This window comes from Odocoileus virginianus, chromosome 7, assembly GCF_023699985.2.
Source record: "Odocoileus virginianus isolate 20LAN1187 ecotype Illinois chromosome 7, Ovbor_1.2, whole genome shotgun sequence".
NCBI lineage: Eukaryota > Metazoa > Chordata > Mammalia > Artiodactyla > Cervidae > Odocoileus > Odocoileus virginianus.
In genome coordinates this window covers 17,328,186-17,355,867 of record NC_069680.1, presented here as the reverse complement: position 1 = coordinate 17,355,867, position 27,682 = coordinate 17,328,186, and the positions used below count along the sequence as shown (strand labels likewise).

The 27,682-nt window shown below is 43.9% G+C and overlaps 1 protein-coding gene across 2 annotated transcripts in view; it reads left to right on the top strand.

Annotated features, from left to right (window-relative positions):
• The window catches only part of ABLIM1 (actin binding LIM protein 1), a 325,950-nt gene that overhangs the window by 120,543 nt on the left and 177,725 nt on the right, over window positions 1-27,682 (top strand). Inside the window, exon 1 of one of the 2 annotated variants that reach the window (XM_070470238.1) lies at window positions 17,143-17,288. The exons of the other annotated variant lie outside the window; for it this stretch is intronic. Within the exon in view, the coding sequence (XP_070326339.1) occupies window positions 17,273-17,288 (16 nt within the window). The 5' untranslated portion in view covers window positions 17,143-17,272. Of the gene's footprint in view, window positions 1-17,142; window positions 17,289-27,682 lie in introns of those variants that run through there. 2 annotated transcript variants of the gene reach the window in all.

The following is a 27,682-nucleotide window of genomic DNA, read 5'->3' as shown; positions in this document are numbered from 1 at the left end:
TGTGAGTTTGGAGTATCCCGTTTAGGACAGGTGCTTGAAGGAAGCCCCTCCTCCTGTAGTCTCATGTGTTCCTGTGTGAGCAAAGCCCCACAGTGCCCAGGGGCAGCTCCTGACAGGACACTCAGGGATATTTGGCAGAGACTCCTGCAGCTGCCAGAAGGACCTCAAGATGCCGCAACTTCCTGTTTTTGTCTGGTACTCCCTCCTGTTTTGAGCTGTTCAGGGCTCCACCTATGTGTCTCTCTCCTTTGTCATGCTCAAAACAACCCCCGGAAGTCACTAGAGAAGGAACTGTTTTCCCCATTTCAGAACAGGAAAGGAATTGGCAAGAACCTGGATGTGTAGACACAGTGAACGTGAAAAATAGCTTCTACATGTGGATCTGATTGTATCTCTGATCATGGCTGCCGTACCATTCTAGAACCAGGGTCATTCATTGAGGGCCTGCTATGTGTCCGACATTGTGCCAAGTGCTTTCTAACTTTCCCCATTTAACATTCTTAAAAACTCAACAAAGCAAGTACTACTTTCATTTTACAGATGAGGAGAGTGAGGCATATGCAGTTAAGAAACGTGCTAAAAGTCACGTAGGTACTAAGTGAAAGAGCTAGATTTGGACTCAGGTTGGCCTGACACCCAAGTTCATGGTCTTAAACCATGATCCTGTAAAGCCTCAACCTGGGAGCTTAAGGTCAGGTCATCCATAGAAATTGCTAATCATTGGCACAGTTAAATTTTGTAAATAATGGTGCTGATGAAGTACTTTAATAACTCAGATCTGAAGATACTCTTATCAAGTAAATTGACGTTTCCAGGAAAATTAGCAAACATTTCTTTTTCCTAGTTCATTTCTCCTCACCTTCCAGTGGGAACTTACAGTAAGTTTCTGAACCTGTGTTTTTCTCTGACCTCCTGAGCTTTTGGGTCCACTACAAATGAAAGAGGCATATTTAGGGCAATTACCTTCTCAGCAAACAAACAAGAAGAGACTAGCACCGTTATCAAAAGCCCTAAGGTTATGATGAAAGGATTCAATGATTATGTTGTCAGCTGAGTCTACATCCCAAAGCAGAAAGTTCTGGACTGAATACCAGTGACCAAAACAGAATTGACCAAAACAGTCCCCTCCCTGGTAAAGCAGTTCATATCCCCTAAAATAGAAGGGGGTTTTGCTCTGGATCAGGGACCTGCTATGTTCCCCCTATTATCTTCTGTACCGCTCTTAGGGATTGTCTTCATTTGGAATGGTCTGTCTCCCTAAAGGGCTTCCCTTGTGGCCCAGCTGGTAAGGAATCTGCCTGCAATGCAGAAGACCTGCGTTCTATCCCTGGGTTGGGAAGATCCCCTGGAGAAGGGAAAGGCTACCCACTCCAGTATACTGAGATTTACCATGTAACTGAGAGAACATCATAAGTGATTAATACATTGTTGTTTCCTGTTTTGTTATATGTTCATGGCATGTAACTCATGTGGTTCTCTAACTTTCTTTTCATGTCCCTTTCATCCCATTTGCTGTCATCAGTCCCGTCCCCATGGATCAGACATTGATTTCAAAGGGCCAGGGGAAGGTCTTGGGCACTGTCAAAGGCTAAAAAGGGACTTTGTTGTCCACAGTTTGAGGAGCATACCGCCCAAAGCTCCGTGGGGCTTTTCTATTGCCTCTTCCTGGTGTTCCTGAGATGCAGTGTTGGGAAAATGTTTTACATACTTGGCAAATCTCAGACCCAATGGTGAAGACCCCTACCCACCCCACCTTGAATCTGACAGAGGTGTTTGACTTCTGGCCATGAAAAACAATGTTTCCCAGAAGATGTGACAAGGTGCAATATCTGGTTCCTCCCGGCAGCCCTGCTGTCCTCGCTGCCAGCTACATGAGTGGCTGTCTGGACGCGGGCGGTGACAGGAACCTGGCGTTGGCGAGGCGATGCCTCAGTCATGGGCTCAGTCCCTCCACCGCACCCGGCCACCAGGGCCTCGTTGTTTGTTGATGGGAAGTGGTTCCTGAGTCTCTTGAGGTGGGAAAGGATAATGAGTGGTTTCTTCTAAATCTTGGAAGGGCATGGAAGGAGAGATTAGGTTTTCAGCTGTTAATCTGTGGTAAATCATTAGACAGGGCCTCCCCACTGGCTCAGCAGTAAAGAGTCTGTCTGTAATGCCCGGGCCACAGGAGTTCTCTCTGTAATGCAGGTTCGATCCCTGGGTTGGGAAGATCCCCTGGAGGAGGAAATGACAATCCACTCCAGTATTCTTGCCTGGAGGATCCCATGGACAGAGGAGCCTGGCAGGCGACACAGTCCATGGGGTTGCAGAGTCAGACTTGACTGAAGCGACTTAGCATGCATGCAAAGCGTTAGACAGCCAGCACTTTTTCGTTGATTTATAGTTATCTATAACCCCTGTTAACTTCCCAAAGCTCCTGTTCCATTAGTTTAATCATATTTCCCAGAATCAGAATTTCAAGTCCTTGACGGTCAGACCCTGCCTTTCTACCACGTTCAGCCATTACCCCACCCCCAACAACGCTCACAGCAGATGTCTTTGTCACAGACGTCTCAAGGGCCAGAATTTTCACCTTGGGTCTCACTGTGTTACGTTCTGCTGCCTGGTGTAGCCTTCCTGGTTCCTCTGACTCTCAGGTGGAGTTTGCTTTAAGCTTTTCCTCCTCTGGGAAGTCTTGTCTCACCTCTTGCCTCATCCTCTCTGGGATGTACAGTATCCCAGGCGTAAACTCTGTGAGAACTCTGTTAGAGCTGCCTGTTTATAGGCCTGTCTTATTTAGCACACTGTGAGGTCCTCTCTGCGAGTGTGGAGGGAGCCACATTTCTATTTTTACTCTATGATAGTACCTGGCATGGAAAAAGACTGTTAAGTATATGAGTAAAGGAATAAATTGATGCTTGTAGAAATCAAATCACTATGTTAGAATACAGCAGGCATAAAATTATCCCCTCCCTTCAAGTAGCTGAGGCCAGAAGAAGCAGTTTGGTGCAGTGACTGCAAGTTCCGGGGCTGTGGGGTCAGGCTACCCTGCCAAGTTCAAAGTCTAGCACCGCTTGTTTTAGATGTTGTGACTTGGACGCAATATTTGATGTTTTTGAGCCTTAGTTTTATCACTTGTCAAATGTGGAAAATACTACCTACATAGCTGTAATGGTGTGAGGACTAAATAAACTAGAAATATGAAAGAAGAGGATAAACTAGCATTAGTAGCTTCTCAAGAACTTTTTCCCTCTTTCCTCTTCTCTTCTGCTCGAAATGTGGGAGAAGCAAAATAAATTCTTAGGTAACAAATGCAATTAGTTTTCCAAGCAAGGCAAGATAACCTGGACCTAGGGGTGGCCAGGGAAATAGAAAGTAGGATTTGAGCTGCAAAATAGACATACCCAGAGTATGAGTAGAAAGAAAATATCCCAATGAAATGAGATTAAAAAGAATAAAGATAGAAGACATTTTTCACTTTATTCACTGCCTCTCTCTGCTTGGTCTAGACTTAATGTTTTGATGTTTCTTTGTTTCTATTTATTTAGTTTTTAGGTCTAGGAATATGGATGAGTAACTTATTTTCACAGGAAAATGTTCCCATCTAATTTGCTTCCTTGAGTAACTGAATATGTTGAAGTGCCCCCATTAGTTTTAATTATATGTACTTAAAAACTGATTTTATTTGAAGTCAGAGAATAAGAAAATCTGTTTTATTGTTTAGTATTCAGATAGTTTTTCCTGGCTTAAAAATTTTTTTGATTCTTCCTAAGAGTGGCCTGCCTTCATAGAAACCCCTGATTAAGCATCATTTGAGCCTAGTGAATCTGGGGTAGGACCCAGTGTTTATCATTATAGATGCCTGTTACCTTGGTAAATCAGCCACGAATCTGGAATGGCCCTTGGATACATGATGAAGGCAGCCAATAGGAAGGCAGCTGCATAGTCTGCTTACTGTTCTTTATGTAGCCAGGAGAGTGGTGATTTCTTTCTCTACTTCCAGAAGGTACCACACTCAACACGTTGGAGAAATCCTCTGTAGAATCAGAATTCATGGACCCTTCAAACTAATATGTCAGAACTCTAGAAGTACTATGGTATGCCTTAGAATTCTAGATGTTTCCTAAATATGGAAATAAAAGCTTGACATCAACATCTTCCTACCGGGAGTGGGAGACTGAGGTCCAGAGAAGTGAAATGACTTTCGCCAGGTCTGTTAGATAAATTAGTGGTGGAATTACATGAAGAACTGGCCTTCTTTCTCTCTGCTTAACACTACAAAAGAGAAGACCAATAGGTTATCAAAAATTGTTTTAGTTTAGTTTGAGATTCACCTCAGATGAAATTTTCCTTTGAATCTTCTCAAGACGTCCCTTGTTTGGGGAATATCACACAAATGTCCATTCATGGAAGAGTATTTACACTGTTATGCACTCTTATGCTGGGCAACCCACTCCAGCATCCTTGCCTGGGAAATCGTATGGACAGAGGAGCCTGGCGGGCTACAACCCATGGGGTCACAAAGAATTGTACACGACTTAGCGACTGAACAACAACATGATGCTTGGTTCTATCTGTCTGTCTGTGAATCTCTCTTTGCCAAGTAGGAAGGTTCTTATTTGCAAGGAAATGTTTTAGCGGGCTTTGTTTCTCTAGTATATAATATATACTGTGCTTGGTGAATAAACATATTTCATACATTTAAAAAATTGATGTAATTCACATGCCATAAAAATATACCATTATATCATGTACAATTCTGTGGTTTTTAGTATATCCACAAAGTTGTACAAACATCACCACCATTTAATTCCAGAGCATATTCATCACCCCAAAAAATGACCCTGTAACCATTAGCAGTCACCCCTATTACCAACACTCTCCAGCCCTTGGGAACTCCTAGTCTATTTTATGTCTCTATGGGTTTGCCTATCCTGGCCATTTCTTATAATTGGAATTACATAGCAAGTGACCTTTTGTACTGTGGCCTCTTTCGCTTAGCATAATGTTTTCACAGTTCACTGATGTTGTAGCATGTATCACTACTTTATTCCTTTTTATGGATGAGCAATATCCCATTGTATGGATATACCACATTTTATTTATTCATCAGCTCATGGACATTTGGGTTGTTTCTGCTCTAGGGTATTATGAATAATACTGGTATGAACACATGTATACAACTTTTTGTATGGACATAAGACGTATGTTTTCCCTTAGAATATGTACGAGTGGGATTGCTGGGTCATATGTTATTGCTATTTCTGTTGTTGTTGTTGTTTGTTTGGGCCATGTCATGTGAAATGCAGGATCTTAGTTTCCTGACCAGGAATCAAACCCGCGCAGCCTGCATTGGGAGCAGAGAGTCTTAATCACAGGACCGCCAGGGAAGTCCCTGTTAACTCTGTGTTTAACTTTTTGAGGAATTGTCAGACTGTTTTCCCCAGTGGGAAAACACTATTTTGATTAAAATTGCCCTTAACATAATTTCAAATTAAGTCAGAATTTTCCCCCAAATATGAAATAACCAGTTTTCTCTAGTGAAAAATCTCATTTTTACATTCATACCTGTTTGTACCCTGTACCTTAATCTTCAAAACGTTGTATATCCCTACAATTTTTTAAATGTTTACTTACGTATTTGGCTGTGCTGTGTCTTAATTGTGGCATATAGGATCTTTAGTTGTGGCACAGGAACTCTTACTTGCAGCATGTGGGATCTAGTTCCTTGACCAGGGATAGAACCCTGGTCCCCCTGCATTGGGAACACAGAGTCTTAGCTACTGGGCCACCAGGTAAGATCCTATCCCTATAACTCAAAGGTCTGCAAACACATTAGGTAAAGGAAGATAGGCTCATTACTCGATGACATTAGTTAGCTGGTTTTGTTATTCCTCTGTAGGTGCCTTAGGATAGCCTCTAAATTTTGTTTGGTTACTGTTAAAAGATCTCTTCTCATCCAAGTTCTGTAGCCATAGATAGCAACTGAAATGAATCAGAGGATGTCAGAGATGTTCTGACTCACAATGCCCAGAAAAATCCCACTCACAGAGGTTTGCATGTGGTGCAGTGGAAAGGCAGAATTCTCATGACACAGAAGAGGCCCCCGGGGATAAAGATGGGAAGAAAATTAAAATAAAATAGTTGAAATAGTTATTAAATTAAAATAGTTAGAGCCACTGCCAGCAACCAGCTTTCTCCCTTTCTGCCTGGCCTGCCCCAGATCATGCTGTCAGGTCATTTTTGACTTCACTAGAATATTCTAGGCTATTTAACGTTTGCTCTTTGTGCAGGACAATCCCCAGTTCTGTTTCCTATCACTGTTTTCCCTGAAGTGCTATCATGTGATCCTAGTATGCAGCTGCATAGGTTCATCTGTTACCTTTTCCTTGGGCCAGACTTGTCCTTGAAGCGATGCTCCAAATCTGCAACCACTTGGTAGCTAGCCCTGGATACCAGGACTACTCCTGGTATTTCCAAGAAAGAAACCAGTAGCAGGGGTACTGGCTACTTGATAAATAACTGCCCTATTGTTGAGGTCATCCATTGCTGCAATATTATCACTGGTGGAAATACTATGTGATGTTACTTTTTTTAGTAATACTTCAGCTGAACTTGATCTTGCATAGATCATGGTTTGGTTGGTCTATTTTAAGAGTTTAAAGAGGATGCAAGTAGGTACTTTCAACAAATTTCTTGGTTTCTTCTTTTATCTGGATACCAGGAGTAGTCCAGTTCATTTTCTGTCCATAGCAACTGGTGAAAAGATGCAGAGCTCAACCAACTTTCTGTTAACTCCTCCTATATTTTGGGAGGACCACATTCTATTAATACTTGAAACTTTCTCTCTCTTTTTTGCTAAATGGCAAGCATTTTTCAAAACTTTATAGCATTTTCTCAGTATTTCTGATTCCCATCCCTTTCTACTTCCTTTTAAAGTTATTTCAGTACTTGTGCTACTTGTCTTACTAGACTGTAAGCTCAATGAGGGCTTCATCTAGGCATCTTTGATCTATATATCACTGTCAGCTTTATGAAGTTTTGTGTATTGTAGATGTTCAGTAAATATTTTTAGCATAATTAATGAATCAGTGGTAATTTCTTTTCATTCTTCACAGAATTTTGCCCACTTTGCCTTCAATTGTATGATGCTCTGACTTCATACTGTTTTTATAGCTTCCTTACTTTTTTCCATGTGTAAATTTAATAGTTAATGAAAGTGAAAGTCACTCAGTCATGTTCGACTCTTTGCAACCCTGTGGACTATACAGTCCATAGAATTCTCCAGGCCAAATTACTGGAGAGGGTAGCCTTTCCCTTCTCTAGGGGATCTTTCCAACCTGGGGATTGAACCCTGGTCTCCGGCATTGCAGGCAGATTATTCACCAGCTGAGCCACAAGGGAAGCCCAGTAGTCAATGAAGCATGTTGGTAAATGCTCAGCACTCTTAGTATGTTTTGTTCAGGGAGGGAAAAATATATTGTGGGATCCAGATCCAGTACCAAGGGAAATTTAAATTCTAAATATTTCTGTCCTCCCTCCAATCTCCCCAAACCCCAACAAATCCTATGCATATGCAGGGCATTTCTATCTTGCTGGAAGATGGTGAGAGGGGAGGAAAGGAATAAAACTACCTCTATACTGCTTTCAGAAATACAGCCAATGTGGCATATGGCATATAGTACTAGCACAGTCTTTGGTGGAATTGTAGCAATGTGAAACTATTTAAATTTTTAAAATGAAAGCCCAAGTATATATGGAAATACAGTAGAATAATATTATAAAATGACTCATTCCTACAGAGCTTGATAAACTTCATAAATCACATCCTTCCCCCTAAAATATACCTACAGGCTTAACAGGCACTTAGGGGCATATTGATTTATGAGGCAGTTCTTAGTTCTGATCCCTGTAACCAGAATTAATCTTAGTAGCCTTGTTTACATGTTTAAAGGAAGAAGCACTTGAGCACAGTGTGTGTGCATATAAATTCATTGTGTTTGTACAAAAAATGATCTAATTAATCACTGGTTCTCTTGAGAAAAAAATCATGCATTCTGTCTGATGAGCAAATTTGGTCTCTTCAGGGTATTGTTCTAGAATCTGTCTCTACCATCTAAAGCAAAGGACTAGAAAGTAACCAGTGGATCAAGGCTAATTTTTCTTTCTTTTTAAGCATAAAAGTGTAGATAACCTAGATTCTCTTTTGTGTTGAAACTCTTCCCCCCTCCAATCAGACCTGGAGACACGGATTCAAGGACAAACCATATATTTGAAAGATGATCCTGGAAAGCAATAACAGGGGAGTGAAGCCAGCGAAAGGTGAACTATCAAGGTAGTCACCAGTGTGTGTAGCCAAGGCTTAATTGATTGGGAACTCTGGTAGACAGTGCAGATACACCCCAGGGATGTCCCAGCCAAGGGACAAGGAAGCTGGGGTATTTGTCTACCATCTCCCCATCAGTCACTGATGGAAAGCTGCTTCCAGGGGTGTTAACTCACTCACTGTGATGTTTCCAGGAATCAGATTTGACGTTTAGAAGCGAATGTCAAGGAGACACCAGCATTCAAAAGAAGGAGGAATCGGGGACTTCCCTGGTGGTCCAGTGGTTAAGACTTCACCTTCCAATGCAAGGGGTGCAGGTTTGATCCCTGGTCAGGGAGCTAAGATCCTATATGCCTTGTGGCCCAAACACCAAAGTGTAAAACAGAAACAGTATTGTAACAAATTCAATAGAGACTTTAAAAATGGTCCCAATAAAAAATAAAGGAAGGAGGAATGCATGTGTGTAAGAACATAGGGAGGCCTCAGGAACCCAGGAAATCCTGAGCAGCCAGGCCTCAGGAAGCATAGGATTCTAGGCTGCCCCAGGACAATAGGTTCAGTCCCAGTATCTTTTCATCCCATTGGCTTCCTCTTTAACTCCTCAGGATTTTGGTATCTCTGGGAAGCCTGTTGCTGCTTGGTCTTACTTGATCTTTTAATACAATACTGACTTCTGCCTGGGACTTTTCTATATGACTCTGAGTTCAGATCCTCAGAAGTGAAAACCTAATTGACCCAGATCCTCTTTCTTAAGATAGGATATACCTTGCAAGTGCTTGGCCAGCTGAGATGTGGGTCCCCCTGCCTCATCCAGTGTCCACTTATGATACAGTGAGCCATGGCCAAGGCATGAAGTCATATTGCCCAGTGCCCACTCAAAAGATGGGATAGATGAGGAATGGTGAGGGCAAGTAGCCCCCAAGGCACCTCTATCTGTGGGATTTTCCAGGAAAGAATGCTGGAGTGGGTTGCCATTTTCTCCTCCAGGGGAATCTTCCCAACCCAGAGATCGAACCCACATCTCTTGCATCTCCTGCATTGGAAGGTGGATTCTTTACCATTGTGTCATCTGGGAAGCCCTGCCATTAAAAGTTCTACAACATAAAGTTTTTTTGCATTATTCCACAGACTCTTTCTCACCTTGTCAAAGTGTTTTATATTCTACCTAATGTTGTCCTAAATAAAGTAAAATTTTACGTTGTTGACATGAATTTTGACCTTTCATGTTTAAGCTATACCCTGCTCATTTTGAATGCAAATATAAGAGCACTGACCTCATTTGTGGAATCATTGAAATTGCACAATTTATATTTATTAGATTGTAGAGACAAATGTACTTCATTCTTGCCAGAAGTGTGGGAATTTTGCACTTGACTAGCTCAACTGTTTTTATTTTATTTTTTGGATGCATGCACATTCTAGGGCATGCAGTGGTGGCAACCCACCCTAGTATTCTTGCTTGGAAAATCCCATGGACAGAGAAGCCTGGCAGGCTATAGTCCATAGGGTCACAAAGAATAGGACATGACTGAGCAACTGAGCATGCATGCAGGAATGCTATTTCTTGAGGATGATCAGAGAGGTGGATGATGGAACTGCATCCTAAAAAACCTGAGAATGTGGATCTGAGTGCAACATCTTTCCCTGCCCAGCCAAAGATGAGCCCAAGAGGCCAAGATGATGCCATTCACCTGCAGACTCTACCATAAGAAGTTCAAACACCAATGAAGGACAAGGTATCAGGAGAGAAGATCACTTTATAGAGGCAAAATGCAACATCATTTTCTTGTAGAAATGTCAAAGAAGTTGATACACATTGAGTGCATCTTGACTAAAAAAGTGTGTGTGTGTGTGTGTGTGTGTGTGTGGCTGGGCATAGGGAAAGGGTGACTCTCTTGTGACCTCTGTGGAAACGAAGACCCAACCAAGCAAAGGGAGAGCCCATGGCTTTGGATTCTGACAAACCTGTTTCCTCGAGTGTAAAGAAAATAAGAGGATTAAATGAGATGATAAATGATTGTAAAGAGACCAGAATGGTGGCCGACACATAATAAAGTGGAGTCGCTCAGTTGTGTCCGACTCCTTGCGACCCCATGAACTGTAGCCTACCATGCTCCTCCATCCATGGGATTTTCCAGGCAAGAGTACTGGAGTGGGGTGCCATTTCCTTCTCCAGGGGATCTTCCCGACCCAGGGATCAAACCTGGGTCTCCCACATTGTAGACAGATGCTTTACCATCTGAGGCACCAGGGAAGTCCGCTTCCTGTAAATGACAAGGAAAGTGGTAATTAATTTACAGCTGATTCACATTGTTGTAGAGCAGAACCGAACACACAACATCGTAAAGCAATTATACACCAATAAAAAATTAAGTTGTAAAAAAAGAAAGAAAAGAAAATTAGTATGAAGTAAGCTTGGCATAGATAACTCTTTCCTGGGGGTTGACTTTGGGAATTACTATAATTTAACATCAATAATAAATGTGTTAAAAGAGGGGGAAAGGTGGTATTTAGGAGTACTTATAAAGGAGATTTCATAAAATGCTACCTGGTTAAGTTCCTTACAACTTGTTTCTCCCAAAGTGAATTACTGGTTTGCATCTTGGCAGTTACTTTCAAGCAGCCACTAAATTGATTTATGTATGAGACTGAATTTACTTTTAATTTACTTGAATGGGATTTCAAAATCAGTCTTTTTGATATAAAAATGAACACTTAGCCAGCATTTTGACCTACTGTGGTAAGTCAGTGACATTTGTTCCTTAGAATTCATCAAATGTTGTATGCCTACTTTGTGTCTATCACTATGTGAATTCAGATATTCACATGTGATCTCATCCCTCAGAGAGCTCACCTTTTGCAAAAATAGACACATAAATGCTTCACTGCAGTGCCATCATATTTGGAGCATTAATGACATGCGTGTGCAGTGCTCATGCAAATGACACGCGTGTGTGATGCCCACGCAAATGACACGCGTGTGCAATGCTCATGCAAATGACACACGTGTGCAATGCTCACCCTCTCAGTCGTGTCCAACTATTGGTGACCCCAGGGACTATAGTCTGCTAGGCTCCTCTATCCATGGAATTTTCCAGGCAAGAATACTAGAGTGGGTTGCCATTTCCTACTCCAGTGGATCTTTTTGACCCAGGGATCAAAAACTGCATCCCCTGCCTTGGCAGGTGGATTCTTTACCTCTGTGCCACCTGGGAAGCCCCACTAGTGACGTTAAGTACCAGGAAGAAGAGGGTGTTGCTCGGAAATGCATCCCAGCTTCAGATGATAGTAAGTGACTAGTTTTCTTTCCCAGTACTGTATTTCTACCTATAAAATATTAGGGGAAAAGAAAAAGCTAATAATATTGGATTAGCCAAGAAGTTCATTTTGGTTTTTCCATAAGAAGGTATAGAAAACCCGCACAAACTTTTTTGCCAACTCACTAGTAAATTGTTCGGGGAAAAAAGAGGCTTTTCCCCAACTACTTCAGGGCGATTTTTGTACTTCTTGTGAGCTTCTCGTGTGCCTGAAATTAGGCTAAAATCCATGAAACTCTCTGTACTATCAAGAGATCCTTTGAATTCCAGTAATCGTTTCCAGTACACTTGTAGGAAAGTGACTGATTTTTACATTCCTGCTGCAGTCTGCAGTTAATATCTATAGTGTATTATTTAGGGAGAGTTTTAAATATGCTTCCCTGGTGGATCAGATGTTAAAAAATCTGCCTGCAATGCAGGAGACCTGGGTTCGATCCCTAGATTGGGAAGATCTCCTGAAGAAGGAAATGGCAATCCACTCCAGTATTCTTGCTTGGAGAATCCCATGGACAGAGAAGCCTGGTGGGCTATAGTCCATAAGGTTGCAAAGAGTCAGACACAGCTGAGTGACTAACATGCATTAGTGATTTTTCTTAAGCTGCAATCTGTTGCTTAGATCCAAACTCAGAACTGACTTCTGAGAAAGACCACAGAGAAGTTTTGGATATAAATGTAAAATTATTCTACTTGAAGAACTCATGGAAAAGAACTTTGCTGGGCATCAATTCTGTGATATTCACATGGAAAAAATCCTAAGAATTCTACATTGAAGACCTATGAGTAGGATCAAGAGGGATCAGACATTTAGGAATTTGTGTCAGACTGTAGGAAACTTTGGAATCATCACTACCAATAAATTTTCATGAAGATTACAGCGAATGTCATGACAGTTATTATTTCAGCCCACTGAGAAGATGGGGGTTGTTTTTTAGATGGGGCAGCATGGGCTATAGCTATGTTTGTGAATTACATGCTCAGTCACTCTCGGTGATACAGGTCAGTGTGCTAGGCCAGTCAGTGGTCCTTCATTACTTAAGGAGCTGGTGGTGCAGCTCAAGTCTTATCCAGAAAATCTGAATCTTCAGACCTTAGATGGGAGCAGGTGTATGCATTTAAAGCACCCATAGTGTTTTTCTTCCTGGAGGTCTGCAGACTGTGCTCTCAGGAGTCTGGAAAAGTATGAATCCCTCACAGCCTCATTGTGGACATCAAGCCATTATTACAGGAGGATAAGTCAATCCCAAATGGTTTGCACTACTCAAAAAGCTATTTGTGTGACTGTCATTTTATTCTAGTTTTCGGGGAAATATTTGTTGTTGTTGAGTCATTAAGTCATGTCCAAGTCTTTGTGACCTCCTGATTGCAGTGTGCTAGGCTTCCCTGTCCTTCATATCCCCTGGAGTTTGCTCAAACTCATGTCCATGGAGTCGGTGATGCCACCCAACCATCTCATCCTCTGTTGCCCCCTTCTCTTCCTGCCCTCAATCTTTCTCAACATCCAAGTCTTTTCCAATGAGTTGGCTCTTTCTTAAAAAAATGAATAAACATAGGGACATCCTGGGCACAATCTGGTAAACACTGGACATGCCCACACCAACACAATCCAATTTGTAGGAAGGAGTCAGTATGATTGGACGCACATCGTGGCAGACTTTGAAATGTACCCATGGTCTTTTGAACCTAATCTGTAAAAAATATAGGTAGCTCAGGTCTGAGGCTCTCATCACATCCCTTCAAAGTCTCAAATTCCTTAGCATGGCCTTCTGAACCTTCCATGACCTGCCACTGAGGCCTTACTTAGCTTGAGGCTCTCCCTAATCCTTGTGAACACTGATCTTGATACCTTCTTTCCCTGTGACTCCACTTGGAATGGTCTTCCCCCCTCTGTTCATTTGGCAGCCCTGTCTTGCCCCTTCATTCCTCCTAGGAGCCTCCACTGACCCTCCCCAAATTGGACTCAGCACTGCCCTACGTCCTGGGTACCGGCTTCTGTCTTAGCACCTTCCTAATCATGTTGAGTCCTTGTGCATGAGCATCTCCTTCACTTGATGGTAAGCGACTCCTGAGCAGTGATCTCTCTCTTCCTGATATGGTATAGCCAGGCCAGGACCTGGTGTACCGTCGATGCCCCATAAATGTCTGCAGTGAGATTGGTGGATGTAAACATTAAGTAGAAAGCAAATAACAAACTCATTCTCAAGTTTTCTTTCAGCCAGATGCTGCTAGAAAGAATTTTGAGCACTCTTTTGCCAATGAGTCCAAAGCTTTTGAGGGGTATCTGGAAGCCTGGGCTCCTGGAGACCACGATGGAGGGGTCTGGAAATTCCTGCCTCGTGGATGCATAAGCCACAGGAAACCCATGACCCTGTAGAGAAGAGAGCAGTGAGGGCGTGGACTCCATCCAGTTGCTTATTTTCTCATCTTCACATTTCCCTCTTAATTGGCACGGGCTTCCCAGGTGGTGCTAGTGGTTAAGAACCCACCTGTCAATACAGGAGACATAAGAGATGTGGGTTCAATCCCTGGGTTGGAAAGATCCCCTGGAGGAGGAAATGGCAACCCGCTCCAGCATTCTCGCCTGGAGAATCCCTAGGACAGAAGAGCCTGGCGAGCAACATACAGTCCACAGCCATGCAAAGAGTCAGACACAACTGAAGCGACGGCGCGCAGGCAGGCACTGTGGAAGTGATGTACTCTTGAACTTTTGCCAAGAGTAGCTGTGTGCTCACAAAGCTTTTCTCTCCAACAAAATGGTTTCTGTCCTTCGGTCACTTGTGGACAACCCTGACTTCATTCCGCGAATGAATGACAAGGCAGCGGCAAGTCAGTTTGAGAGAATAAAACAACAGATGAACCCATGGGTTGGTGTCTACATTATGAAGTCTTATCTCATCTGAGTGGAATGAGATTGAGATATGTTCTTTGGAAATCTTCTCCAGAAATAATAATAAAAAGTCCTGTCATCTTATGAACTGTACAGTTTTTAACTTTTTTCATTTATTTTGCTGCACTTCTAGTAGCTTGAACTAACTTTATAAAGCAGAAAATATCTGTGCTTTGCTTCTGTTCTCAAAGCTCTTAACTATTTGGCCCTGAGGGCAAGGAGACAAAAACAATTTGGTTTTACTCTGCCACATTCCAAAAATAACTGTAGTAATATCCTCTTTGGTTATCTTAAAAGTATAGCGTAGAGGCTTTTATCCCAAAGTAGCAGTGTCTGACTGTTGGGGGGTTGGGGGGGGACCTTAGCTATATGACTGTTATTTAGCAACTAAATGCTGGTGACTCATTCACTTTGACTGTGGTACAGGAAAATTCTTTCCATGGAAAATACAAGAAGGGAGGGGGGAGAAATCTCTCTGAACCACTGTGTAGTATTTTCCTTTGGAAAAGGCTCCTCTGAAAATGAATAGGCACCAGCTGCTACTCTGCTGGCTTAGTCCCCAAATCTCCTGGAGAGTCTTCCTCAGCTGGGCTTTCTGAGCAGTTCAACCACAAAGGTAGACAGGTAGGCTCAGAGCCGCAATAAGGGATCAGTTTGGTTAATAAACTAAAATCTCAGGATTAAAAACGGTCACCTGAATAAAAGAGAAATTGAACTCACTGCATTCATAGTGTCTGGAATATTTATATGATGCTTTGGTTTGCACTAGAAACCCAACGGTGTTTTACTGTCACATTCCATTAGGAAGAGAGGGAGGGAGAGGGGGAGAGAAAGACAGAGTTAGTTCTGTTCCCTTAGCTTTGCGCCGATTGACATGAAAGCCTTGGGGAGAAGTGCCTCAGTGAGATGCTACTCTATGCAGCCAAAATATAACAAAATAAGTTCACCTGCGAGGCTCACAGCGCCAAACTAATTCTAGCTCGCTGAGTTTCATTTTGCTTGTCAGCATCTCCTCGAGGGCTCTGGGGGCGTTAGGGATGGGGGAAGGAGACTGTGCAGTGCTGGCCGTGAACATTTGGGGGGTTGAAAAGGGCTTCTCTTCCTGCTCCTGAGTCCCGCCCATCCCTGAGTTCATCCCTGCTCTCATGCTAGACTCTTTATGAATGGAGGTTAGAGAAGCCGCTTAAAGGCTCTTCAGTGCTTACTCTCCAGCTGGCCACTGACTTAGGAAAAACATGACCCTGTGGGGCCGCGATGGGGGCAAGGGAGGGCTGTGGGAGAAGTTTGTGTCATAGGAAAGACGAACCAGGGGTTGGAGGGGCCTTCGCCCTTTCTTACAGGCGGAGATGCCCAGGCTTTAAATAGTAAAGCCCTGAATCACAGATGTAGGAATGTCACAGCGGCTTGAGCTCGCCACTGTAACCCCGCAGAAAACCAGCCCCGCCCGGTGTCATCTCAGCTCTAAACAAGCTCGGAGGCAACGATGAGGCAGGTTGCCTGACTTCATTCCTGTTACTGCAGCTCTCTTAGACCCAACACGGTACAATATTTGCAGTAAAACAGTCTAATCCTGTCTGTGCGTTCTGGTTCTGAAAGATGCGTGGTCCATCTGCTGTTCTCCCAGAGCAGCAGCATCTGCCTTTGTGTCTCTTGCTCTTCACATCTCTCCCACACGGTGGGGAGCCTGTGAACGATCTCGGTTTGGGAGACAGGTGCTGGGCGGGGGGGGGGGCGGCTTGGTGCCTCCACCCCCTGGAAGTCACTTGCTCCTTGCAGACAGGCTTGTGCTAGAAAGCCAGGATCAGGGTTAGGCTGGTGAGGGACGTGGGTGTGACTGTTTACCCTTTGCTTTGTGGGCTGGGAGGGCTCCTCCCTCACACATAGGGAACCAAGAGGGCTTGTCTAGAAAACGCTAAATAATCGGGGAGAAGGGGAAAGTCAGGACCCTACCTAACAGGGTAAGTCAGAGTTTTACTTTGATCCTGGATTTGATCCTGGATGAGGGACTGAATCCTGAGAAAAGCCTCTTCCCAGGCTCCCTCTCATTGTCCCAGTCTGTCACCCTCCTCCCCCCCCCCCCACCTCCACGTTTCAGGTATAGGGGGACAAGGGAAGTCAAACATCATTATTCATTTTTCATTATCATTGAGCCTCCAGGACCTTAAAAGTTGAAGGAAATGAACTTGAAGTCGTCACTCCCATTATTTTTCTACTAAGGCTAATTTTATTGATTCAGTTGGTCTTGAGAGAAGCTGAATCTGAGAAAGCAGCAGTCATAGGAAACTAATAAGCTAACAATTGACTAGTTTGACTTACTGGAACAGTCGCTGGCTGCCCCTCGCCGGCCCACCCACCCCTTCCTGGCAATCATTTATCAGACCCCGGGAGGGGGCCGGTGCTCGGGGATCATTCTGATGCCCGTTCTGCCGGCGCGAGGAATGCTCCGTGGTGTCAGTGACCAGAGCTTAGGACACTGGAATTTTGCATTTGTTACAGCGGCAGCTGTAGCGAGTGGCTGCGCCAGCCGAAGGGCAGCGTCCCCGAGCAGGGCGCGGCCACCACTTGGCGGCGATCGCTGGGGCGGCACCCGAGCTCGGCCCTCGAGATGGGGGCGGGATTTTAGAAAGAAGCCCGGACTCGGCGAGTGGATGGCCGGGCGCTTCCCCGCAGCCCCTGCAGCAGCCGATCTGTCTGCCCAGCGGCGCTCCGGCTCCTAGACTTTGTTCCCGTTTCCTCCCGCGCTGCTCGCCAAAGGCACCGGTTACCATGGTGAAGGAGAAAGGTAATTATAAATATCGACCCCTGTGCATGGCTGCAGAAGTTGCCCTGGCGTTGCAGGGCTGGGCCACCTAATGGGAGACGATCAATGGAAAGCCAGGCAGACATGTTCTGGGTGTGAGAATCTGTATTGTGAAGTCCGGGTTTGCATAGAGCAGAGACTTACTTCATTAAGAACCTTTCATTTAGCAACCGCGGGTCCCAAGAGCATTCCTATTTCTGGAGTGTTTGCACAGCCGAGCTCCCAGGGCGTGTGTCTCTTTTGATTGCTATTGCATTTGGAATTTTTGGTTGTGTTTGAGACTTGCCTTCCTGCCTTCATCCTAGCCTTCACTCTTCCTCACTTACCCCCACCCAAATCAATAAATTAATGAAGATGTGTAATGAAAGGGCCCTTCTACCAGGTCTAGGCTGTGTTGGGACCTGCCCAAGCTTAGCTCAAAGTTCCAAGCGGTCGGTCTTTAAGGTTCCAGGTGTGCCTCTCTAATAACCTGTCATTTCAGCGGCATCCCTAATCACTCCTTCAAACACCTTAAAAGATGGGTTACTCGTTAAGGGCGGCAAATCATGTCTTAAGAATGTGAAAAGGGAGAGGATGGTCACGCTCTGCACAGGTGTACAGTATTTATGTACTGGGCGTGGTCCGAAATGGAAGTTAAACTTTTCAGAATTGAATTGTTATTTAACTTCATCATTTGTGTGGGAAATGTAAAAGAGCACAACAGTGTTTGATTTTAGTTATCCAAGTAATATATAAATGTCTTATGTTAAGAAAGTGCAGTGTCACAGGAGATTAGAGAGTGAAAGATGAAATCTCCTTGCCCCTATCCAGTTCACTTTAATTCCCCCTTTTCTCTTGAGACAAAATTGTTAATAGTATGTATCCTTCGAGAACTTATAGAAGGAATAAGACAGACAGAGGTATTTAAAAAGGATCATTCTCTGGTCATTTTTTTGTGACTCGATTTTTTTTCTTAATAATATGTCTTCAGGACCTTCACTACATGATTTCAGAGTGTGAGTAACCACCACTGAATTTTGCTTTTTGATAAGCTTGGATGTATTCAGCCACATTTCCTTACTGTGGACATACTTTTCTCCATAAACACAGATGTCTGCTCTTTGGGCGCTGTCTTCAACATTTCCGTGATTTATCTTTGTCTACTTTCTCTTAAAGCCCCTACAAGGAATAAATGTGAGGTGAACATGCTGAACTCAAACTGATCCCTATTGTTGGAAACTCAATTCAGGTTTATTATACTAGTGGATGGATGGAGGAATAGGATCATGACAGCTAACCATGTTAGGGCCGCACCTTAGCACAAAGAGAAACAGCTTCTGGTCAGTCCATTCTGCGCCTATGTATCTTTCATAAATCACAGGGTTTAACTTTGGTTTTACACCGACTAAGGGGTAACTGAATGAAATGATTTAGTGAGAATAAAGGTGCTTCTAATAATATTTCCTCTCTTTTTGGGGTGCTACCAGGAACCCTAAATAAAGACGTTGACATTTAATCAAGGTCAGGTCTCTTCATTTTTACCTCCCCCACAGCTGAAACAACCTGACTCTGATCTCTACTGCTAATGGTTTTGAGTTTGTTTCACCAATATGAGTAATTTATGAATGATGGAAAAGGGGATTGCAAAGGTCACTTCCCAATTCCATCCCCCAGGGGCCCATGGAAGCCCTGGACTTGCTGTTCGTGGTGAATGTTTTATAGGTCAGTAGTCCCCAAATAGCAACTCTTCTTAAGTCATTAGAGACTTCCCAAAGCTTGGATTGCCTGGGTTCACATTTGCTTTACAAGTCAGTAACCACTTTCTGACTAGAATACTTTGGACAGGCCACCAAGAGGTCACATACTAGTATTATCTAAGCCCTTAGCCACTGATTAAAGGCTGTTCCTTTTCTATTTTGAGGTCCATGTCAGTCTCCACTTCTGCCTCCCAGCTCCCTGATTGCATTGACCTCAGTCAACAACAGGGAAAGGCAGGGTTTTTGGTGGGCAAACAAGGGCTTCCATGGAAAGAAAGGAATTTCATTAAAGCTTCTAAAAGCCAGAAAAGCACAGGAGCACTTGCAGTCCAGGCATTCATCCTAGACCTGGGAAAACTGGGCTTCAGAAAGGCTTAGTAAATTGCTCAAAATCACACAGCAGGTAACTGGACTAAGTTCAGGTTTATTACACTAGTGGGTGGATGGAGAACATAGAGGAGACTCGTCCTCTGTGTTCCATCAAAAGAGGACGTGGCTCAGTGTCTGCATTTATCACCCACTGGCTCCATCTCTAGAGAGGAAACCTCTCAGAAGCAACCCTGTGTCTCTATCTTTAATTTTCTAGTTCATAGCTTGACACCTGCACGTCAGAGATTCTCAGAGTTGAAGCAGGTTGGCCCACCGTCAGAGCTAGATCTGGAACCTGTGGCCCCCTGATCCTGAGACTTTTCCAGTACGTTCTGCTTCCTCTTGCTTCCAGAGAGTTCCAGCTTCTTCCTTCCTCTTGGGGCAGACACAGATCAGCCTGGAGTGAGCTTGCGTCATGGTAGCATCCATCCTGAGGAACCCGGGACGTCTTCTGAAGGAGTGACGTAGGTTCCCCGTTGCTCATCACTTGGAGATGGTTTAGGTCACGCTGGTCTGTGCCGCCATTTTCTCTCCTGGATAAAGTTTCCATGACACTGATCAAAAGAAAGCCTGCTGGCAGATCACAGGTCTCCAAGTGTGGGATGACTTTGGCCAACCGACTTTGACCCTCATTCTCTTCTGCTGTCCCAACCAGGCACCCACCCACTTCCAGTCACAGACCCTTGTTGATCTGGGAATCTTCATGAAATAGTTGTTTCTCTGTTGCATTCAAGGGCATCTTAACCTTGCTGTGTCCTGTAACAAAGAGGCAGGAGAGATTTTTGTGGGTTTATCAGTCAATATCTGTCTTCCTGAATACACTTTCATCTACCCAACTCCAGTGGCCTAGTCTACTCATTAAAATCTTTAATTCTAGCTTATGTGTGTCCTAGTGCAAGTTTTAAAAATAAACATGAAGGGGATTTATTATTTCTTAGGGTTAGAGAAAACAAGTATAAGCAAATATTAGAGATTAAGTTATGTAAACACTCGTTTGTTTAAATAATAAGGGAGCTTAGGGTTTGGAAAAGGTTTTATCCTTCATGTAAGAAGGATAAAAATTCAGCAGTGAGGGAGGCACATCATGGAAAACAATTCTACAGTTGAGCACATCATTTTTTGTTTTGTTACCCGGAAGTTTTCTGCCACTGTTAGATGACCCAACTTGCTTTTAAGGTAGTGAAAAGTGAAAAGTGTTAGTTGCTCAGTTGTGTCCAACTCTTTGTGATCATGGACTGTAGCCTGCCAGGCTCCTCCATCCATGGAATTCTCCAGGCAAGAATACTGGAGTGGGTTGCCATTTCTTTCTCTGGGAGATCTTCCCAACCCAGGGATTGAACCTAGATCTCCCGCATTGTAAGCAGATTCTTTACCATCTGAGCCACCAGGGAAGCTCTTTTAAGTAGACTAGGACCCAGTGAAACTCATTCTAGTTCATCCTTGATGGAGAGATGTTCACCGTCCACCTGACATCCCAGTGTATGGGACGCGCGCACACACACACACACACACACACACACACAGTGTGGGACACGCACACGCACAGAGTATGGGACACAGACACACGCACATGGGGCAACCTTGTTTCTTAGCAGCTCCTAAGAACAGTGGTGTGCTGGGCCTCAAATGTGCCCTACAGACGGGCACCAAAGCCATCCTCTTAGGATGCTGATGTCATCGTATTTCCAGGTGAAAAACCTAAATGAGTGACAAGGTAAACTTCAAAACTTCCTGCTAATCATTGAGGATTCTCTCTAAGTCCTTAAATTACCTCCTCCCTTCCCCCATCTAAGCCAATCTTGTTTTATTTTTAATATTATTATTAAACCTGCCAGTTATTGAAATAACTTTGCATTGACAGCTTTACATACATCACCTCTAATCTCTGAGCCCATCAGGGTCAGCGGGACTCCTCCCTTTCAATAAATGAGAAAGAGGAGATTCATGGGAGTTTAGACACTTGCTAGAGATCACTTAGCCAAAAAGTAGAAGAGCTGATTTTCTATTCAGGCTGTTCTGGCTGCAGAATCTGGAACAATTGGTGCAAAAACAACCCCCCATTTTTTCTATTTGAATAATCATGGATATATTTTCCATCTCCATCATGGTGTCATTCTGTCCCTCCTGCCCCGTGAGAAATACATATTGTCTCCTTTTACATATTTGCCCATGACCTAACTCAAGTTCTGCTTCCTTACAATGGTTTTCAAAGGCCCATTCCTTCTGTAAATTCTTCTCAAATTACTCTGAGCACCTAAGTCAACACCAGAGAAATTAAACAACAATCTATCACCTGTACAACTTAAGAAAGGGTGTTCATCTCTCCCTCAGGAGTTGCTGACTTCATATACCGTCTGATGAAACAAGCTTTAGAATTGCCAAATGTTGCTGCCTCTAACGGTGTCTGTCCTTCCGCCCCATCCCACTCCTCCCAAACACCCACACCCACACAAACACTCCCCACTCAGGAGCGTGCACACTGCCTAGTGTAATCGAAACCCATTTCTCTTCCATCCTCGAGGAAGTCTGAGAACAGATTGCTCTCTGCAGTGTGATAATTCATCATCCATTCGAGTCGCCTCCCAGGCCCCCTGTTGGTGTAGACTAGCTCCTCCCAGAGTCAGTTTCCCAACCCTGCTTCCCAGGTGGCTGTTTCGTATCCCACCCTGACCTGCTCCTGGAACTGTCTAGGTTGTTCATTTTTCCTTAACTTGAAAAGCCCCAAGTTTTTCAAGGGGACACCAATGACAAGAACATTTCCTAAGTAAAGTCTAAAGGGAAACTATTGATTTAAAGAGACACCATGATGCTACAAGCTTCAGAATACATTTTCTGGATTACTGGCTTACACAAGCATCTCAGTTGTGAACTTTGCATCTTTAGAGGGAGCGGAGATCCAGTTTTGTCACCATATTCCACTGGAGAGGGAAAAAAAAAAAACCTAAGTGTGAATTTCTCTTACTGTTTTATAAATGAAATAGTACTACTCTCACCAGGAAGTCTGACTCTGCCCCACTTGTCTTCAGGACCAAAGGGCTGTCTAGATGATGGGATTTCTAAGGCTAAGGGAAAGAACTTCACATTTTAAAAAATCACAACAAATCTTTGCCCTCTGCCACCTACTCATTAATGCCTAAAGAAATGCTGTTCAGAGAGAAAGAGAGGAAAACGATTTTGTTTCCACAATTAGAGTTAAAGCTGACTATGGAAAGACATCTGAGAGAAGCAAGGAAGTGAAGTGAGTCGCTCAGTTGTGTCCGACTCTCTGCAACCCCATGGACTATAACAGTCTATGGAGTTCTCCAGGCCAGAATACTGGAGTGGGTAGCCTTTCACTTATCCAGAGAGAAGGAATACATTGACTTAAATTTACCCAGAGCTCTTGAGAGCCATCTTCAGCTGATTGGGCCACTTAGAAGTGGTCCTGCCTCTTGCTTCTCTGATGACCTGGTCAGGTGACCAGAGAGGGTGAAACGACCAGCTGCTTCACAGAAACTCTTTTAAAGAACAAGAAATTAACTTTCCAAAGTCCTGCAGAAAAGATGTCCTAAGTGAGACCCAACCCGCTAAAAGCAAAATCTTGGCAGTGATTCTCTGTGAGGAGGGAGCCCCTTGATGTCATCATCATATTCACTGCCCCTGGGAGGCAAGCAGGAGGGTCCTCATAGTGCTGGCATCTCATATGCCAAAGCCGAAACACTGAGTGTTTTCCTGAGCCAGCATTAGGGCGTCAGAGGACTTTTCAGAAGGTTCAGTGATGGGTGAGTGGTGCAGGATTTCTTCCCATTGTGGTTGAGCCTGCTCTGGGCGCACCACAGTAGAAACCAGCCCAGCTTCCTATTTCATTGTGTGTTGGTCTGATGGTGACTCATACCGAGAGGTATGTTTATCCCAAACTGGCAGGAGCTGTGTAGTCAAGGGCAAATTTTGTTAGCAGTGGGGGAGGGTGAATATTTGTAGGCATGACCTCTTTTCTCTGAAACATTGTATTTGTGTTCACAGTGACATGATTAATGCTATTATGGTCCACTGTGCCTTGGGGGGCACCAGGGGTGAGTTTTTGTGTCCCATTGCAATCAAACAGGCTGAGTTTTTTGAATACTTAGACTTAACCGTGAAGATGCTGGCTTTCTTAAGCTTTCAGAGAAATTACTGTCTAGGGCAGTGATTCTCAAATGTTAACAGACATCAGGGCCACCTGGAGTTTGGTCAGAGTGGGGATATCTGGACCCTGATCCCAGAGTTCTGATTTAGTAAATCTGAGGAAGGGCCTGAGGTTTTGCACTTCTTGCAATTCCCAAGTAATGTTGATGCTCATGGTTCAGGGACCATACTTGGACACTATCCTGGTTTCTTGTCCGTAAAATGATCCGTGTTCTAGGCAGAGAAGAGAGAACTTTTATATAAGTAGCCTCTCTGTTCTCTCTTGCTATTTTATCTTGCTTGTAATGCAGATGGCAAAGTCAAGAGCACTGTTTTCTTTGTGACTCTCTTGCAGCATAGGATGAAGCTTCAGTTCATAAAATGGAGACCTTCTGCGAGACTTGAGTGGCCAGGAGACTGCTGTCAGTATATGACACTGGATGTGCAGAGGGTGGGCAGGGTGGGAGCTGGGGGCAGTTACAGGGCACTTTTTCCTGGGAGTGAGTTGGGGCTCAGCTTGGCCTGGGGAAGTCAAGGCACAAATGTACCATTCTGTAACCATCACTCCTAATTCTGAAGGGTTAGTTGAGCACTTTTACTGGGGTTCATAGACCTCTTTGGAATCCTTTGGTTAGAGACAGTTTCAGGAGTTATCTTGGCTCACAAAAGCTGCAACTGTTTAGTTTCTGAGGAGCTAAAATGTGTTATTAAAACCTCAAGCAGTTTTAATATAGACCATTGCATTGGTCTATATTCTTGTTGTTGTTCTATATTTTGTTGTTCAACTACAGATTGTTCAACAATCTGTGTTCACAATGCTATTTAAAACACTGTGAAGGGAGAAATTTAAGAAAAAAGAAGCAGAGAATGGTAGAAAAAGATAGCAAGGTTATTTCACACTGGAGTATCTGGAGGGACATGAGAGAGAGGGCTATACCCCTCAGAAAAATGGCAGGGGCTGTGGGTTCCCTGGTCTGTGGAAGGTCCCCTAAGTGGCATGGAGGGTTAGATGAGTGTTGCTGGATTGCTGTGCACCATCTGGGGGAGCCCTGTCGGGACAGCTACTGGGAATCAGTTTTAGGGCTGACAGTGGGAATGGTATCTGCTGGACTAGGTTCATTGATGCTGTTCCTGCTCAGCTAGAAGATGCTGCCAGTCCTGCCATGTGTGAAAAACCCAGCCTGAACCAGTGAGCCATAGCAACCGGTGTCTTGAACGCATCACAAATTTATAAAGGTCTACTCTCTGCAAGGCATTTCGAGGGTAACCTAATACATGGAAAAGGTCCTGTCTTCAGCAGGTTAATGAATTAGCCAGGGTGGGAGGGGTGCTGATTGAAAACAGAAGCCACACAAGGTGATCAGAAGGAGTATCAAGGTATCCTGCTGAGGTTCAAAGGAAGGAAGAGTTAGTGTTTCAAATGAATCAGAAAAGGCTTTACAGAAAAGGGAGCGTTTAAGATTGATCTTGAAGAGTTCTTCAGGGACTTTGCTGGTGGCTCAGACAGTAAAGTGTCTGCCTACAATGGGGGAGACCTGGGTTCAATCCCTGGGACAGGAAGATCTCCTGGAGAAGGAAATGGCAACCCGCTCCAATATTCTTGCCTGGAAAATCTCATAGACAGAGGAGCCTGGTAGGTTACAGTCCACAGGGTCGCAAAGAGCTGGACACAACTGAGTGACTTCACTTTCTTTTCTTTTTGAAGGGTTCTGTTAATTTCTTCTGGTTAGGGATGGTGTTTAATTCAATTCAAACCCCTTATACATTGTCTGCTCCATGCTAAGTATTCAGTGACTGTTGAATGAACTGACAAGTGGATGAAGGATGTGTATGGGTAGAGAGATGGGTATTCTTAAGTGTTTATTCAGAGCCTAATAAGAGACTGGCAATCTGGATACAGAAACAAAATGCAATTCTTGACCTAAAAGCACTCATATTCTAACAAGGAACATTAACTCAAAAATAAATAATTAGGATACAATGTGAAATGTATGCAACAGAGAACTCTTTAATGTGGGACTGCAGTGCAGGGGGGTGGTTAATTCTCCTGGGAGGTCATGGAAGGCTAGGCTTTGAAGGATGAACAGGAGTGCAACAAATGAATAAAGGGGAAATGAGAGAAAGGTTTCCAATTGGCAAAACAGAAGCAGTGAAGGAAATGCAGCCAGCTGGGTTTGGCAGCAACTACCATTAGTCACGAGGTACTGCAGTAACCAAGGGGAAGGGTAAATGGAGGGCTTTGCAGGTCAGGTTGAGTTGAGGATGGATAGAACCAGAGGTTGTACATTCAGATGCCTCTAAGAATCAGGCAGATGAGCTAGATGAGTGGAGATGGGGACAGACAGGACAGCAGGGCCCTCTCTACAGGAAAAGCCACTCTACTGCTCTGTCCTGGTTCACACGAAACTAGGAATGGATAGATGTGGTCCACGGGGCCAGACCTTCCGGTTTCCAAGAGTGACTAGAAATAGGGGTTTTTATGTAAAAATCTCCAGATGCTTAAAGTTGGCAAGTGATTCAACTTTCTCTTAAAAAAATCTTCATGTAGGCCAAACAAAACATATCTGTGGGCAGGACTCAGCCAAAGGACCTTCTGATTGTGGTCTGATTGTGGTCTGTGCTCACCAAGCCTACCCACAATAAGAAACACATTTTCACACAAAAAGACTAAAGACTTGTGCACTTACACATGTAGATGGCTAATGAAAAAGTCATGTGAAACAATATTTAACCTTTACTCTCTGCTCTTTTCTAGTCTCTTCTATTGTTTTATTATGTGGCTCAGTGGTAAAGAATCCACCTGCCAATGCAGGAGACAGTAAGAGATCTGGGTTCAATCGCTGGGTCGGGAAGATCCCCTGGAGGAGGAAATGAAAACCCTCCCTAGTATTCTTGCCTGGGAAATCCCATGGACAGAGGAGCCTGGCAGGCTAAAGTCCATGGGGTTGCAAAGAGGCAGACACTGAGTGACTGAGCACACAAGTTGGTCATGATTCATTTTGGGTCATTGGGTCAAGACCGGAAATTTGAAAACCATTGGTTTAGAACATCTGCATCAAACTACTATTGGATAAAAACAGAATAAGGTACTTTTAGGGGCAAGCATGTTTCCATTCTTGACACTTAAAATAGGGCTTAATAGATACATTTTGATTACCTTGAATTTCTTCACTTACAACTAGAAAAGTTTTGACAGGATGATTTCAGAATCTTTTAGTGGTCATTTTATCCTAAACAGAAGTTGACCAAAATTTGGTGTCATCTTCTGGGGTGCTTGATACAGTTAAGAACTGACCCAGCTATTAAATTCAGAGTAAAATGCTACATGGTTGAAGTTCCGCAGAAAGTCCAAAGGAAGCCCGCATTCAGGACTCACTAGCATCTAAACCTGATGTTTCTGGAATGAGTTTTTCATTTAGAAGAATTTCCCCATATGATCCCACATCACCTCTCTTCTGTGACCATGCTCACCTGGTTCCCTTGCTTGTACATCACAGCCAGGGAGAGGGGAACAAGTTCAGGGCTTGGGCAGTCTGTGAGGTACCATGTCACCCATCATCAATGCAACAGCTATTCACCTCCATTGATTGGACATCATGTGTTTATGTAGCATTCAGTATGGACCTATCAGAGCACCTCAAGAAGCATTAAAACGTAGGGAGCTTTGGAAAGAGACCACCCCTCTCTTGGGGCTTCCCAGGTGGTGATAGTGGTAAAATACCCACCTGCCAATGCAGGAGACATAAGAGATGTGGGTTTGATCCTTGGGTCAGGAAGATCCCCTGGAGGAGGGCATGACAACCCATTCTAGTATTCTTGCCTGGAGAATCCCATGGACAAAAGAGCCTGGCAGGCTACAGTCCACAGGGTCTCAAAGAGTCAGACACGACTGAACAACTTGGCACACATGCATCCCTCTCTTGGGATATCTGAGAGGTGATCTGTCATTGCAAGGCTATTGTGCAGCAGGAAAGGGATGGTCATCCTTTGAGTTCCGACTGTGTCTGCCATCACTCCTATCTTGAGTCAGAGGCATTCCTGCAAGATGCAACAGGACTCAAAAAGAGCTCAGACTATGAAATAAGAGTGCAAGAGAGGCTTCATGCCATTGAAATGAGCAGCCATGAT